The 13,402-nt window shown below is 31.2% G+C and overlaps 2 protein-coding genes across 5 annotated transcripts; both read right to left on the bottom strand.

Moving 5' to 3' along the window:
* Window positions 1-856: 856 nt before the first annotated feature.
* LOC131628839 (uncharacterized) lies at window positions 857-4,701 on the bottom strand. 4 transcript variants are annotated; one of them, XM_058899654.1, is made up of 7 exons: window positions 4,391-4,701; window positions 3,335-3,399; window positions 2,587-2,627; window positions 1,942-2,453; window positions 1,507-1,599; window positions 1,345-1,406; window positions 857-1,148 (listed from the first exon to the last, which is right to left on the bottom strand). In XM_058899654.1, exons 1-7 carry the CDS (start codon window positions 4,613-4,615, stop codon window positions 1,043-1,045), a joined length of 1,104 nt encoding a protein of 367 aa, XP_058755637.1. In that variant the 5' UTR covers window positions 4,616-4,701; the 3' UTR covers window positions 857-1,042. The 4 variants fall into 4 exon arrangements, with proteins under 4 accessions (XP_058755637.1, XP_058755649.1, XP_058755641.1 ...); XM_058899666.1 differs by having other exon boundaries at window positions 1,942-2,447; XM_058899658.1 differs by having other exon boundaries at window positions 1,942-2,447; window positions 2,587-2,630; window positions 4,391-4,700.
* Window positions 4,702-10,924: 6,223 nt separating this feature from the next.
* Window positions 10,925-11,419, bottom strand: LOC131601266 (uncharacterized). Its single transcript, XM_058873041.1, has one exon. The coding sequence runs from the start codon at window positions 11,328-11,330 to the stop codon at window positions 11,118-11,120; it is 213 nt and encodes a 70-aa protein (XP_058729024.1). The 5' UTR covers window positions 11,331-11,419; the 3' UTR covers window positions 10,925-11,117.
* Between the last annotated feature and the right edge of the window lie 1,983 nt (window positions 11,420-13,402).

Genomic DNA, 13,402 nt, shown 5'->3' with positions numbered 1-13,402 from the left:
TCCTTGGCCCGCCCCATACTAAAGGGCAAGCAAAATGGGCATACCCAACAAACCGAGCCCATTTTGCCACTCCTAGGTAAGTCTATGACAGACTATAGGTTAGGCTTAGACTTTGATCATTTTGATTTGGGTTTACTTTGTATTCTAGTTATAACACAACATAATACAATTAAAATGGATGATGTCAAATAAATTCATTTTCAAAAGAGTTTTTTTACTTTTATTTAAGTGTCTTTTTTTATAGTTTAATATTAAAATTATTCAATTATACCTTTTTTTTTCTCAATAACTTGACTTCACATTTTCTATAAAATTAATTATTCTTTTAATTATTATTTAAAAAAAAGTATGATCGAATATATTTGAAAAGAAAAAATAAGAAAAAGAAAAGAATGGAGTATATTTAATAATAGTAACAAATTCACAAAAACAAGTCATTTTCTTTAAAAATATTGTTAAAAACAAATAGCAATAACACTTAATATTAAAAATATATAAATTTATTAATCTAATATTAGTCTAATAGTAGTATTGGTGGTGAATAAAAAATTAAAGTGAAATAGTAGTTTGTAATCATTATTAATTTTATTTCATTTAAAATAATTTTAAAAAAAGAAAGACTTCAAAAATTTCAAGTTCGAGCCAACTAGTTTATGTGTTCAGAAGTTCAAACTCAATTACTGAACAAAAGTTATGCGGGTTGGGTCTGATAATCAGTACTTATCGAAATTCTTTATTCAATTTTAAAAAATGGAGTGTTAAACAAACAAAAAAAACCAGAATCAATTAAATTAAACCGGAAGATCCCACCCCAGAATCCAATCACTTAGTTATACTAGATGCAACACTAGGTCCATTTAGCAGCACACAAAAATTCGTATAACTGTAGAAATAGTATTGTTCAAACGAACAATATTGTTTAAATGAACCATAATTTAGCAAAATTTTGATGACAACACCGGCTTTAGCATGGTGCTCCAGTAGCAAATATGAAAACAATTTCTTGACAACAATAATGAAATTAAACCAATATGCTTTCCAGTCACTCGTCATCTGAATAATTAAACTTAACTGAGTGGGAATGTAAATCAATAACTCCTCCTCTATAGGTCCCACGTTTCTTCTTGGTCTTCTCATGACGAAAATCCCTGTTAAGAGATATTTGATGTCATCAAAAAGTAAAATAAGACAGTGATAAAGATGTATATTGAAGAAACTGCACAAACTTTAAACAATTATATCCATTAGCCGAGTAACAAAAAAATACAGCAAATAAATATTGACAATTTTTGTGCATGAAATACAACTGCAGATATTGGAATTTAAAACTACTCAATAACTGACCTTCCTCTGACTTGGCCAAGAATTTCTTCTGCTTTTGCACCATATCCACTCTCAGCACCACCCTGCAGACAGATAGACACATACACATTTCTTAGATAATGCAACTGGGACAAAAACCACAAAAAAAAACAATTGCATGGAAAGCATATCAATTTATCACACCTTTGCCCAATAAGAGTTATCCTGAAGCCTCTCATCGACAAAGTCTATCTTGTCAACTTGTACTCGTTGAAATGCCGCCTTAGCTGGTTTTTTCTGCAATTTCATTGGTCAGACAAAAATTCCAACATAAATATTAGCTTCAGCAGTGAAATTCGAGTCCTAAATATACGCATCAAGACAAACATATAGCACTTTGTAACAGTCCGCTATTTGATTTAAAGGGACGCCAACAAACAGACTAATCGGAAACATTATGTAAGTTTTAGACGATTCAAAACATTTTTTCCTTTAGAATAAGGATGGGAAAATGAAATGTATATTCCAACTTAAATGGAGAAAAAAAAGCTCACTGACTATTTCAAAGTGCAGTATCTATAGGCCAGGAAGCATAGTATATACTGCATTCAGAAAGAACTAATACTAGTTATGGCATACCTCAGTTGACTCCTTGTTCTTTTTCTTCTGAGACTTTTGCTCAGAAGATTTCTCTGCCCCATTCTCATAGTGCTCATCTGTTTTCGCTGATTGGTTTCCTCCCTGAGGTTCTTTCAAATCTTCTATTTTTCTGCGCTTGGTTTCTTCATCTTCCTTTATTTCAGTCTCTTGTTCACCATTTTCTTTAGAATTTGGTCTTTTTCTTTTCTTAGAATCTTTCTTCTCAGGTGTTGCTTCTTCAGTTGATGCTTTGAGATCCTCTTTTTCTGAAACATTTGCACCGAGATCTTCAATCTGTTCTTTTTCATCCCCTTTACTTTTTGACTTATCTTTCTTTTTCTTTTTATGTTTGGACTTCTTCTCTGTTTCAGTACCATTTTCTGTAACCACAGTCGGTGACTCCAATTGGTTATCTTCCACATTATTAAGAACAGATTCAGAAACTAAGTTGCTTTTCTTTTTCTTCTTTCCCTTAGACTTCTCCACTTCATTTTTGGAGTCCAAACCTACAACTAGCAGGTAATTGGAAATCCGCCATTAAGACTTAACTTCCACGACTCCAGTAGCAACAAAATGAGATGAGAAGAAAATCTGACTATGAGAAAGGAAAAAAGAATTCACTATTTCAAGGATTTATAGGCATACCTTGCTCCTTTTGATCATTGATTGCTGTCTTAGCATCCTTGCTACTGAAACGAGAAGAACAAAGAACAAAAAGCTCAATTAACATAAAAAATAGGCAAAAATTATATAACTAACTGGCAGCAGCAATTAGAAAAATGAGATTGCAACTTCCAATCATGAGTCTCATTCGTTCTCAATCTTTAGATAACAAGTCATGGATAAATAATTTACACTGTAGACTATAGTGTTGTAAAATAGAAGCCATATCGGAAATGGTGCAGTGGCTCACGTGCCAGCCGCCATAGACAGTTTGTGGAGCAACTACCACCAGTGAAAATTGCAAAATTATGAATATCTTATAGCAGCCAGATGCAGCTCTTCTCTGCTATAGTATGCTACTAACAATTACGACTAGTGTCCAACTTTCTAAGTAATCATTGATATTCTTGATACGTGGGGTGGACAGACAACTGCAACCCGCCCCAAAATGCAAAATCCAAACCGAAAAAATGACACATGGGCGGGTGAAACCAGGTCTCGGATTCACATTTTTTTATTTTTCTTTTTCAGTTCTGTGTGGGTTTAAACGAGGGGGTCAGTTTGGTAAAAGCCAAACATCGGTAACCATTCCCGCCCAATAGACTATACATCAAGTAAAGTTTACACAGAAAACTAGGAATAGTTTTAAACTTGTGGCAAACAACTGGTCAGTGTACAGTATACAGATTTCAGCAGTGTTTACTAGCAAAGTTAGAGCTGTTGGCCTTACCTTGTTTCTAAATATTTACGGCACAATTCTTCTAGATCAACTGTTGAACCCTCTGTATTATCTTTCTGCATTACAAGCAGAAGCAACAATGAAAAACAGCAGGAAAATCCAGCAAAATCTGTCATTGAACGGTGAGAAAGAAAACACAAATATGGAATACAGAGGAATTCTGGTCTAATTGCAATAACTGTACATTTTATAAACAATAGCTTCTCATATAAGGTGAAAATAGCCTCTGCGCTAATTGTTAAGAAAACCTCAATTAAATCTATATTCTTCTTAAATGTGTAAACACTGACGAGCTTAACAAAGTTTTGTCATAAATGAACAATCAAAAACACGCTTTAATTGATAAGCTCTCATAATACAAATCAATCTAAACCAAGTCACAACAACACATATTTTGTAATAAAATCAGTTTACATAAAACTTCCTAACAGCCCCAAATGAGTTATTAAATTATAATTTCTTGCATAACTCTGAAATTAGCTTATGCATTTCATTATATTTAGAAATTCCGTCATAAAATCCGACTTGCCCGTAATCATCAACAATCCTATAAGGACTTTTTGGCTAGCGAAGCCCGATAAAAACTAAAGCCAACAAACTTATAGCTCAAATAAGCATTAACAGTATAAGTGTTAGAGCCTGTTTGAATTGGCTTATTTGAGCTTATCTTATGGCATAAGTTTTGTGATACAGTTTGGAAGCACACGGCTTATAGCATTATTTATAAACTTCTTTGAGCTTATGTTTACAAGTTCTCAAAGATTACTTGTGAAGACGATTTATAGCACGTATAAACATAATTTAGATTCATTTGCAAGCTTTTTTTATAAGTGCTTATTTTAAAAAGCACTTGTGCTATAAGCTCTAAATAAGCTGTTAATCCAAACAGTCCCTTAATCAGGTATGTGTTTATGTATAAGGTATTTCAATAACAATAGATAAAACTAAATCAAATTCATAAAAGCTATAAGCTGTTTTCATTCGGTTTTTCGTAAACTCGTGGAAATAAGTTTAAAACAGCTTATAAACACATGATAAGTTACCAACCTCGATTTTCGCTTCCGAGAGAAACTTTTTCAGCGTTTTGGAGAATCCAGAGTGCTCCAAGTAAAGAGCAATGGATTGATGAAGAAGCAGCTTCGCCTTCTGTTCCGAGTTCACGGTTCTGTTGTCGGCGTCGTGCTTCATGGTTCGGTTGCTTAACAGAACTTGGCGAGGAGTGAAAGAGAAGAGGGTTGAAATTCCTTTGATACCTGATGGATTTGCAGGCATGCGAAAAGGATTCTTCAACCTAACCACTCTGAATCGTTGCTGTTAACTGGTTAGGGTTTATTTAGGGTTTCTTTCAGACATGTGCTCTTAACAAATCAACCCTAGACTTCAGCCTTAATTACGTTTTTGACATTTATATATGGGCTTTTCTAGGAGGGGCCGATAAAATGAAAAAGAGCGACTGTTACTGTATGCACCGCCATGTATTACTATTATATTGTCACCCCACACTCCCCACATTTATATCTGGCAGCCCTTAAAATATTATGAAAAAATCAAAAAAAGAAAAAAAAACTTGTTCAAAGTTTTCACTGAAAAATATAAAATCTCCTATATGATACCACAAATTTCAAGCAATATTGAAAACATTTTTAAAAAGTGAAATTTTTATCATAAATTTTAAAATTTCCAAGAGACTTTCAAAAATTTTGAAATTTTCAATAGATTTTATCGAAAATTTTAACATTTTTGGGAGATTTTACCATAAATTTTGAAAATTTTAGTAGATTTTATCGAAAATTTCGAAATTTCTGAGAGATTTTACTAGCAATTTCAAAAATTTTAGGATTTTATCAGAAATTTCAAAATTTATAGAATTTTACCACAAAATTTAAAATTCCAGAACTAATTGCAACTTACCGAAAATTTCAATATTGTGCCAAAATTTCGTTTGGAAAAAATTGTTCTCATTCCAACAAGGGCATTTATAAATTAATGAAAAATAGGGGTGTCAGTATAATTTGGGGGTGGTAGGTTAAATTATCCAATTTTGAGCTACTCTTTTTTTTTACTACATAAATAAATAATACATGTGCTATTTATAGAGAGGTGTGGAAGTATGCCTCAAAGATTTTAAGTGATACAAAAAAAATCTTTTTTTTGGCACTGTCATGGCGGAGTTGTGGTCTGACGACAGTGGTGGCTAGAGGTGGGCGTAAATTGGGCAGAGGAGGTTGTCCAACGATGATTTTGGGTTAGGGGCTCGATGGAGGCTCGGAATGGAGAATTGGTGATATTGCGTCGATTCTGGGGAGCTCAACTCGGGTTGTTAGTCAATTCTGAAAGTATGGTCCATTAGGGTTTCAAGCCTTTTTATACTCGGTTCTATATCACTTTGTAGAATTGGGAAAGAGGTCAAATCCTAGTGAGAGAAAGTTAAAGAAGTAAGGGTGGGAACTTTTAGGATTTGATTGTTCTAAAAATTATAAGACTTTTAGAAATATCTAAGGGAATAGGAAAACACTTATAAACACCTTAGATTTATGTGATTCACATATTGAGAGAAGGAGAAATCAGGAAACACTTGGGTAGAAAATAGGACATGTTTTTGTTAACATGGAAGACTATTTTCTTGTAACTCATCTTATAATCTCTTGTAACAACTCTTGAAGTGTAATGAATTAGAAAGTGTTTTCTCCCTAAAGTAGATTGATTTGATTGAAGTGGATAAACAAATTTTGTATGTTCTCTTATTTTATTTTATTCTTGCTCATATGAATTTGTGTACATTGTTTAGTCGATTAATTTTTTTTAATGTTATTTATTTTGGTTTTCATTGTTCTTTGCCTCACACAATAATATTATTGGTGTGACTCATATTTGCAATTCAATTTCACAATAAGTGGCGCCCACAAAGAAAAATGGGTTAAGATTACAAGTGAACACACGATCGGTTCAAAATGAGACATAGAAGCATTTTTTTTAGAGACAATGATTTTGTATTCTGGAAAGTGAATATGCAAGCAAAATCAACTCAACAAAAGTGTTTAAACGTTTTGAAGGGCGAGACATTGATGCCTGGACACCTAACATAAAAAGAGATGATTGGGATGGTTTATAAGGCCAAGAGTGTCATTATCTTATGTATTAGAGATAAAATTTAAATAGAATCTCTAGGGGAAAAAACCAGTGTGGAGATGTGGGTTAAGTATGAGTCGTTGTATATTACCAAGTCCTTAGCTCACGGATTATGTATGAAATAACAACTCAACTCATTTCAAATGGTAGGGGACAAATTTATTATAGAGATATTGGCATAATTTTACAAGATTATTGATGACTTATTGAGGATGAGGATAATGTTTTACTCTTATTAAGTTCATTATCCATATCTTTTGGGCACTTCAAGGATACCTTTATTTATGGTAAGGAAGGTATCATCCCCTTGGGTGAAGTTCATGCACTCGTAAGGTCCAAAGAGCTATCAAAGATGGAAAGTTGAAGATTTGAAGCATGTATAGACGTATTATCCTAATACAACCTCAAAAAGGGAATATGCCTTATTCTTGGGCCAAGAATAAATGGATAAAAATAGGTTGGCACAAGGAACAAAGAGGATAGTTATAAAAGGAAAGGAACCCCTACATTGGAGGCAACTTATATGGATTTGGGGAAAACCTAAGAAAGAGATGAATCAAGGATGTGTTCACCATTCCTCGCCCCCATATACATTTATGTTGTGAAGCTGAAGATGGGAGGTACGACACTGAAGATCACCTTCCATTTGAAGATTACAAAGGATTATTAAAATTTTATCTGGTCAGAAACAAGAAGTCCCATACAATGTTGTAACAATGTGAAAGACAAGATGATCTGAATTAAGCAATGAACAATTTAAACAAATAACAAATAAATAACACAAAGAATTAGTAATCCAATTTGGTGCAACGTCACCTATGTTTAAAGGGATGTAACCCAAAGAAAAGGAAATCCATTTATTCAAGTAGTCAATAGTATTCGACGGACTCATCTGAACTCTTTCAGTTCAATGTACTTTTCCAAATATTACTTGTGAATTTCACATCAGGTCCCCCTGAGTATGAGATCCCTCACTTTCGCCCAAACACTCTTTCACGTGTTGTTAAAAATCAATTGTTTAGGATGTGAGACATTTCGTAAATACAGATCAAAAACTCTATCTCTCTTGTAAATAGAAACGACTGACAATGATAGAGTTTTTACAAAATACAATACATAAGACTCAACTCAAAAACTTATATTGCTAATGAATTATCTCTTCAAGTGTGTTTTCAAATAAGGAGTATGATCTCTTTATATAAGTGTCTTGATTCATGTAAAAATCCCATTCATAAAAATATACCAAATCCAATCTTCAGCGAAACTCAATCTTTTAACTAAAACAAATCCAATTTAAATATTTTCAGCTGATTTGGTTTAATAATTTTTTGCTAATATAAATTTGAACCAAATCAAATCTTTAATAAACCAAATCTTTTATTGAGAGCAAATCCAATTAAATCTTTTATTGAATGCAAATTCAATTAAATCTTTCCAAAAGAAATTAGCATAATATGGAGCAAAATAAATCTTTTTGAATTAAATCTTCTAAAATAAATCAAGATTTAAACGATCGAAAATAAATCTTTCAAAAAAGTACGCTAGAGGAAAATCGAGGCAGGTTGTCTCAACAACATTTGAGGCATCTTGATAAACATGGTGTCTACAAAAATATTAAATTGTAATATCAAAGTCCCCCTTTGACTTTTTTAGGCAAAACAGAAATTTAAACACCTCTTCTAAAACAATATAACTCGGTAGATAAAATGCTCCACGGATAAGCTAACATTTAACATAATACAGATCAGAAGTGAGTCATTAGAAATGTGAGTCCTTCTCCCCGTATTTCCCTCAAAAGATCCAAGGGAAAAGAATTCAGTGACAACAAAATTCCAACCGAACAAATCAACAAACGAAGAGGATCAATAGGTTCAAACAAACAAATCAATCCGCAAATCAACAACAAGCCAATAAAAATATCAAAGAGAGACAAAAAGATGGAGTAGAAGAGTCACTATTAAAGGTGTCTTCATCGATACCAGCACCATCATCCTCATTTCTAGAGTTGCATCTTTTTTAATGTCAAGAATAGTAGGTTGAGATAAAAAAATCTCCGAAAGATTGAGGAGTCAAGATTTTGATAATGCCTTCGCATAAATTATCCCTAACAGTGGTTGTGACTATACATTATTTACTTAATCACTTTAGACATAAATGAGCAGGGCTATAGTGGTAAACACATCAAGTTTTACTTGAAGTGTAATATGCTAATGACAATTTAGACATAAAGTAATCTTAATGAACCATTGCTCATCCTCATGTTATTTACGAACACCCTAAAATTTAACCATGACCACTCGTGTAATGACACCATACAATATCACTAACACTAGATAAATCATAAAATTGATCATAGTCCAATGTCTATGCACATTCTGATTTTGTATACTTACACATATTTTTGTTAGCACAATAATCAGGGGAGGGTCGAACGAAAAACATTCTTATTTTTGTGGGTCTTTCCTTTGACCTACACACCTTTTGTGTGAGACACACCACTTACCCACCTAAAACCTTAAGGTGATAGGTGAGTGGGTTCTCTCACTTATAAATGTTCAAGTCACCACATTTCTATCCAATGTGGAAACACTTGTTATATTCCCAACACTTCCCCTCAAGTGTGAGTCCATAATGCTTCCCCTCAAGTAGAAGTTCTTTCTTTCACATACACTTGAACTGCTGTTAAAACTCTTTCAACGAGATACACTTTACCCACATGCGGAACGCTTACCCATGACCATGTAGGATTCTTTTCGATAGAAGTAAGTCGGTCATTTTTTCGAAACCAGACTCTAATACCAATTTGTATTTGTTAGTTTGTTATCCACAACAATACTAAAAAAAAAATGTCGTTTTTTATTCATAGAGCTAAAAACACACAACACTATATTTATAACTTAATCGTCAAGTTCCACTTGCTTTTAACTTATTCTAATATAGTTACTACCTTGATGAGATCCTTCAAAATTAAAATATATAAAAAAGAGTAACAAAGTTTCTTTCACTTTCACATGTTGCTTTCGGTTGTTGGACGTTATAGTTGGCATCAACCTGGTTGTGGTAAAACAACAACAGGATTCGATTTGGTTGTTATAAGATGGAAATTCTTGTGCTCGTGGCTACTATTTACAACAACACAAACACGACACTTTTTTACTCAACCTTTGCTCATTGTTCTCTGATTTATGTAATGGAAAATGACATGGTCACATATCTAGGAAAAAACATCGTGATAAGGTCCTACTGAGTTTTGTTTTAACTAAGTGTATGGTTGCATAGTTTATTTGTTTTATTGTTTTCTATATGAAAATTTTGGGTGGATTAAATCTTCAAAGCTCACGAAAGCTCCCAAAAAGAGTCATAAAAGTTTTAAAAAGAGTACAATTATGATTATTTATTCACCAACAGTTTCTATTAACAACTTTTACTTCTAAAATGTTTTGAAACTTGGGGCGCAAATCTACTAGAGGTTTAAGATTTTCCTTTTATAACATAATTAGGATATTTCATCACACTAGATGCTCTAAACTTAAAACTCTTATAAAATAAAAGATAAACACAAAAATTAAAAAAAAAAGTATTTGATTTAAAATTTTGACCAAATTCATGTCTTTTCTAAAAGTTGATTAATTACTTATAGAATAAGTGAACTAATTTGGTGCATAAAAGTTATTAAAGTCTGGCAAATATTTATTACACCATTATATTTAATAAATAATAGTAGTTGATTATATAATATATCTTATTTTTCGATTTTTTTTAAATGTATTTTTTTGACTTTAATGCGTGTCAAGAAAGTTAATATTTTCTTTTTGTTTCTTATCTATACTATTTTTAACTACTTAAAAATTTATTTAATTTTTTTCATTCAATTTAATAAATAATTAAAGATTTATATCAAGACAGTTTAATTAGCCGTTGTACATATAATCAGATTGACGCGTATTTAAATTTATTATATTTTATTTATTCAAATTTTGGATAATTTTATAGGGACTAAAAACATATTTAACTCTTATTTAATTATCCTTAACTATTTATCAATTTATTTTTTCTTTCAAAATAAATATTTTAATTTTAAAAACATCAATTAAAATTCTTTTTATCAAAAAAACGACTTTTAAAAAGGAATAGATGGAGTAGAACTAGAAGCTTAACCTATTAGTCAATTAAAGGAACTTTCAATTTTTTTATTATAAAAACCATAAATTTTTATAATTAAACTATGTATATAGAAGGTCACTAATTTAAAAAAAAAAAAAAATCAATTTCTTAAATATAAAGCTTAATTTTTCTTTCAAAAAAAAAAAATTTAATAATAAAAAATATTATAAAAAAAAAGAGAGAAAAGTTGAATCTCAAATGATCCACATTTATCACAAGTCACTTTCACCAAATTGTTTTATCCCAAAAAGACAAGAAAAAAGACAGTACTGATTTCAAGCCTTCAACTTCCAACATCAAAATGCAAATCAAATATCAATAATCTTTTTCTGGATCTACAGTTCCACACAACCTTTGATTTGATTCAAAAGTACTAAAAATGGGACCAATTTTAAGGTACAAGTTAACCACATTGTACATGTTTTACCCATAATAACAAACATCAACATAATCCTAAACAACATTAATCAATAAGAACAAACTAAGCATTCTCATACAAAATTTCTAACCGTCTAGAACAAAGAGTACAGGAATATTTTCTCTTGATTTGAAAGCACATGGGTAAGAAACAGAGCTTGGTTTGAACCTCAACATCCATGGCTTCAACTTTGCCTCCACAGAAAGGACAAGAGCCAGGTGCTTGTTGTCTTCCTAGTTCCTTCTGTTCTCCTTCCCAAACGTAAGACAAGCGCATTTTTCTCTTGTTTTGCTCCGTTTTGATGATGTTTGTGTTGTGGGGACTGAAATGAGAAGAGGAAGAAGTGTCTTAATCTTGGTATGGGATTAAATGGGGTTCGGTTGGTTGTATTTATAGAGGGGTAACTTTGGTTGTTGTTGCGCAATGTTTTGGATTTCTATGGGGTTAAAAAAGTAAATACATTAATATTTTTTGAAAAGAAAAAAAGTGCAATATACGTGTTGACTGTATTTTTTAAATTTAATTATATGTATTTTTTATATAAATTATAATAAAATAATTTTAAAATTGTACTTTTTATGATTTTTTTTTGAGTTAACTATTGTGTGATCTCGAAGTTTCTTTGAAAAATGTAAATTAAAAACAATGCATTTAGACTTGAATGATCTCGATTAAAATGAAATTTTGTAGGGTTGTGATATACCAATGTCGCATTATTAATAAAGATGTTATACTTTAGAAAAATGGAGATAAAAAAACTTTTAAAGTTTGTAAAACAAGTTGACTAAAAGTTCAATTTTAAAAATGAAAGAATTAAAAGTTAATTTTAATAAATGAGGTGATTAAATGAATGAATCAAAAGTTTTTTAAAGATTTATAGTGGGATTGCAAGAGAAAATGAGGATGGAGAAAGAGAAAATAGATTATACATTGACATGATAAATTAGTTTTCCACTTTAAGCTAAAGAACCATTGTATATTTTACATAGATTAAAATTTTTAAATTACTTATATGATACGACAGAATGATATATTTTTATTGGATGACAATATAATATTATTTTATACTGTTAATGAATCTCCATTAAATTCATGGAGAAATATGTAAGAGACGGCGTGAAAAAAGAGAAAAATGTGATAAATAAATAAAATTTGAAGTATTGTTTGATATAAGAGAAAAATAAAATAAATAGAGCAAAAAAATAGAGATTAATTAGTATGCATTGTGAGTGTAAAAAATTTTACACCATCAGTGCATCATAACCATTCAAATGAATTATTTTAATAGAAATTGAAATAAGTCAAATACTTTTAACAAATTAACGATTGTGATTTATTGACAATGTAAGACTTCTTAACAAAATCACATTTCTCATCTCTTTCTTTTTATCTTCTGAAGAAATTGTGAAAATGTCAGGTCTCACTCTTTTTCTCCTAAATCAATCAAGAGAAATTCAAGCTCTCTTATTTATTTCTCTCCTAAATAAATCAAGAGAGAAATCCATCTCTTTTCCTTAATTCTATGTCACTTAACTATTTATTCCTTATTTCTCTTAAACTAATCACACCCTTAAAAAGTATTGCAAAATTAATGCAATTATTCATATAATAGCTCAAAACAAAACAAAAAAAGTTGAATAAAATGCTACATTTGTTTTTATATTTTGATTTTAGTCAATATTATGGATGAAAAATTAAGTTGCGTGCGGTCCATCCAACTTAGACCTCATTTATTTTAGGTTGTTCAATAGTGGCAGCAAAAAGGGTCAATTCAAGTGTTTAAGTTTAAAATTCCAACTGCATTGTTTATAGACAAACATAAGAGTTAGTGAGCCTACTCTCGAAACAAAATTTTATTTTATTATTATTATTCTCATTCTTATTATTATTATGAGATAAGATGAGGAGTGAACAAAGTCACGATGACAACGCCCCTAACACGCATGATAAGATTAGAAAATAATAACTGAAAAATTGAACAAGAGACACATTTGGATCTAGGGGTGGCAAACAGGCATGCCCGTCTCGTTTAGGACCGCCTTGCAAAAGCTTGTAATAAAATGGGGTAGGGCTAAGGGGACAATGTAGAGGATGTGGGTTTAAAAACTTGTCTTGTCCCATAGAAAAATAAGAAAAAATATAGTAGAGGGTGCAAACTTACAACTTTGGCTCGACCTGCAAAAAAATACGAGAAAACGAGCATGTATAGTAGGTCGAACTTGTTTTGCCAATAGATCTGGATCATTTAGAAATGGGGTTATGCCATTTGGATATGTGTGGCCTTATTACTTCACTACTACGAAAAACACATATAACAACGGTCGCAAAAGACCTATAATAACGGTTGA

Source organism: Vicia villosa, linkage group LG1 (assembly GCF_029867415.1).
Source record: "Vicia villosa cultivar HV-30 ecotype Madison, WI linkage group LG1, Vvil1.0, whole genome shotgun sequence".
Taxonomy (NCBI): Eukaryota; Viridiplantae; Streptophyta; class Magnoliopsida; order Fabales; family Fabaceae; genus Vicia; species Vicia villosa.
Note: the sequence above shows the minus strand (reverse complement) of the source record. Positions and strands in the feature narration are given on the sequence as shown.